This window comes from Triticum dicoccoides, chromosome 4B (assembly GCF_002162155.2).
Source record: "Triticum dicoccoides isolate Atlit2015 ecotype Zavitan chromosome 4B, WEW_v2.0, whole genome shotgun sequence".
NCBI lineage: Eukaryota > Viridiplantae > Streptophyta > Magnoliopsida > Poales > Poaceae > Triticum > Triticum dicoccoides.
Window position 1 is genome coordinate 626,119,470 of NC_041387.1, and position 4,061 is coordinate 626,123,530.

Below are 4,061 nucleotides of genomic sequence, written 5' to 3' on the forward strand. Positions count from 1 at the left end.
ATGCCCCAAGAGGGTGAAACAAACATGATATGAAGTGTTGGAGCCACACTTGAGGTTCCTCATTTATTTTTTCCTCCTCGATCGCGGTTAGCAACTTGAACCTTTCATGCATGTGTGTCATTGATAAAATATGCATGTGTGTTGTTCATTGTTTAATTTCTATTGTTTATAGCTAGTTAGTTTAACAAATGCATGATGGTTAATTATATATTTTATATTATAATAATGCAGATGAATCGGCAATGGATGTACGGTAACCGACTCTCCCGCGAGTTCACTACGGGTTTGAAAGATTTCCTCGTAGTGGCTAATGCGAACAAGCAGAAGGGTTTTGTTATCTGTCCATGTGTTGACTGTAAGAATCAGAAGGGTTACTCTTCCTCAAGAGAAGTTCACCTGCACCTGCTTCAGCACGGTTTCATGCCAAGCTATAATTGTTGGACCAAGCATGGAGAAAGAGGGGTTATAATGGAAGAAGATGAAGAAGGGGATGATTTCATCGATGAAAGCTATCTTGCTCATTTCGGTGATACTTTCATGGAGGATGCTGAAGGTGAAGGGGAAGGTGAAGGGGAAGGTGAAGGTGAAGAAGAGGCACGTGATGAGACCGTTGATGATCTTGGTCGGACCATTGCTGATGCACGGAGATGCTGCGAAACTGAAAAGGAGAGGGAGAATTTGGATCGCATGTTAGAGGATCACAGAAAGTCGTTGTACCCCGGATGCGATGATGGTCTGAAAAAGCTGGGCTGCACACTGGATTTGCTGAAATGGAAGGCACAGGCAGGTGTAGCTGACTCGGCATTTGAAAACTTGCTGAAAATGTTGAAGAATATGTTTCCAAAGAATAACGAGTTGCCCGCCAGTACGTACGAAGCAAAGAAGGTTGTCTGCCCTCTAGGTTTAGAGGTTATGAAGATACATGCATGCATCAACGACTGCATCCTCTACCACGGTGAATACGAGAATTTGAATGAATGCCCGGTATGCACTGCATTGCGTTATAAGATCAGAGGCGATGACCCCGGTGACGATGTTGAGGGCGAGAAACCCAGGAAGAGGGTTCCCGCCAAGGTGATGTGGTATGCTCCTATAATACCACGGTTGAAACGTCTGTTCAGGAACAAAGAGCATGCCAAGTTGTTGCGATGGCACAAAGAGGACCGTAAGTCGGACGGGGAGTTGAGACACACCGCAGATGGAACGCAATGGAGAAAGATCAACAGAGAGTTCAAAGATTTTGCAGCTGACGCAAGGAACATAAGATTTGGTCTAAGTATAGATGGCATGAATCCTTTTGGCGAGCAGAGCTCCAGCCATAGCACCTGGCCCGTGACTCTATGCATCTACAACCTTCCTCCTTGGTTGTGCATGAAGCGGAAGTTCATTATGATGCCAGTGCTCATCCAAGGTCCGAAGCAACCCGGCAACGACATCGATGTGTACCTAAGGCCATTAGTTGATGAACTTTTACAGCTGTGGGGCAGACCTGGTGTCCGTGTGTGGGATGAGCACAAAAAAGAGGAATTTAACCTACGAGCGTTGCTTTTCGTAACCATCAACGATTGGCCTGCTCTTAGTAACCTTTCGGGACTGTCAAATAAGGGATACAATGCATGCACGCACTGCTTACATGAGACTGAAAGTGTACATTTGCCAAATTGTAAGAAGAACGTGTACCTTGGGCATCGTCGATTTCTTCCGAAAATTCATCCAGTAAGAAAGAAAGGCAAGCATTACAATGGCAAGGCAGATCACCGGCCGAAGCCTGCGGAACGCACTGGTGCTGAGGTATTTGATATGGTCAAGGATTTGAAATTCATCTTTGGAAAGGGTCCTGGCGGACAATCAGTTCCGAAGGGAGCTGACGGGCACGCAGCCATGTGGAAGAAGAAATCTATATTCTGGGAGCTAGAATATTGGAAAGTTCTAGAAGTCCGCTCTGCAATCGACGTGATGCACGTTACGAAGAATATTTGCGTGAACCTCCTAAGCTTCTTGGGCGTGTATGGGAAGACAAATGATACAAAGGAAGCACGGCAGGACCAGCAACGTTTGAAAGACCCTGATGACCGGCATCCGGAATGGTTTCAAGGTCGTGCCAGCTACGCTCTGACCAAAGAAGAGAAGGTCATCTTTTTTGAATGCCTGAGCAGTATGAAGGTCCCGTCTGGATTCTCGTCCAATATAGAGGGAATAATAAACATGGCGGAGAAAAAGTTCCAAAACCTGAAGTCTCACGACTGCCACGTGATTATGACGCAATTGCTTCCGATTGCTTTGAGGGGGCTCCTGCCGGAAAATGTTCGAGTAGCCATTGTGAAGCTATGTGCATTCCTCAATGCAATCTCTCAGAAGGTAATCAATCCTGAAGTTCTACCACGGTTACAGAACGATGTGATCCAATGTCTTGTCAGTTTCGAGTTGGTGTTCCCGCCAACCTTCTTCAATATTATGACGCACCTCTTGGTTCACCTAGTCGAAGAGATTTTCATTCTCGGTCCTGTATTTCTACAAAATATGTTCCCCTTCGAGAGGTTCATGGGAGTATTAAAGAAATATGTTCGTAACCGTGCTAGGCCAGAAGGAAGCATCGCCAAGGGCTATGGAAATGAGGAGGTAATTGAGTTTTGTGTTGACTTTGTTCCTGACCTTAAGCCGATTGGTCTTCCTCGATCGCGGCACAAGGGGAGACTAAGTGGAAAAGGCACGATCGGAAGGAAATCAACGACATGTATGGACGGCCATTCTCTGACTGAAGCACACCACACTGTACTGACCAATTCCAGCTTGGTGGCTCCGTACTTTGAGAAACACAAGAATATTTTACGCTCGGACAACCCGGGGAAGCCTGAATCCTGGATTAGGAAGGCCCACATGGAGACTTTCGGCAGTTGGTTGAGAAAACATTTAATGAATGACAATGATGTTGTAGATCAGTTGTACATGTTGGCCAAGACACCATCTTCGACTATAACGACTTTCCAAGGGTACGAGATAAATGGGAATACAGTTTACACGATCGCCCAAGATAAAAAGAGCACCAACCAAAACAGTGGTGTCCGCTTTGATGCAGCAACCGAGAATGGGCAAAAGGTCACATATTATGGTTACATAGAGGAGATATGGGAACTTGACTATGGACCCTCCTTTAAGGTCCCTTTGTTCCGGTGCAAATGGTTCAAGCTAACAGGAGGTGGGGTAAAGGTGGACCAGCAATACGGAATGACAATGGTGGATTTCAACAATCTTGGTTACCTTGACGAACCATTCGTCCTAGCGAAAGATGTCGCTCAGGTTTTCTATGTGAAGGACATGAGTAGCAAACCGAGGAAACGGAAAGATAAGAAAACGATCAGTACATCATGCGATGATCCAAAGCGCCACATTGTTCTTTCAGGGAAAAGAAACATCGTGGGAGTGGAGGACAAGACAGACATGTCAGAAGATTATAATATGTTTGCTGAAATTCCGCCCTTCAAAGTGAACACCGACCCAAGCATTAAGTTAAATGATGAGGATGCTCCATGGATACGGCACAATCGTAAGCAAGCAGGGACACAAGGGAAGAAATGATGTGTAATAATTTATTGTACCAAACTTTGTTGAATGGATCATGTGAATTATATTACCCGTGATGTGTTTGGTGTCCATTTTCGAATGATTCGAGATACCACTGATGATACATGAAATTTGGAGTGATTTAGTCATACTCCTGCCCAGGCGTATAATATGCATACTCGTAGTCTTCATAGCCGCCGCCGTTGTACTGGTAGTCGTCGCCTTCTAAGTTGCCGCCGTCGTCGTCGCTGCTGTCGTCGCTGTCGTACTCCTGCCTAGGCGTATAAAATTTTGAATTGAATTAGTTTTATTTTTCTGAATTTTTTGATATATTATTTGTATTTTTAACATTTTGAATTGAATTAGTTTTATTTTTCTTAATTTTTTGATATATTATTTGTATTTTTAGAATTTTGAATTGAATTAGTTTTATTTTTCTGAATTTTTTGATATAATATTTGTGTTTTTAACATATTGAATTGAATTAGTTTTATTTTTCT

General features: G+C 43.9%; 1 protein-coding gene across 1 annotated transcript; it reads left to right on the top strand.

Moving 5' to 3' along the window:
- Positions 1–246: 246 nt before the first annotated feature.
- Positions 247–3,531, top strand: LOC119294429 (the record flags this gene model as incomplete). The annotated part of the gene is made up of 3 exons (XM_037572594.1): positions 247–1,935; positions 2,050–2,304; positions 2,557–3,531. Coding segments are annotated over exons 1-3 (2,919 nt in total), but the record flags the coding sequence as incomplete, so codon positions are not given.
- Between the last annotated feature and the right edge of the window lie 530 nt (positions 3,532–4,061).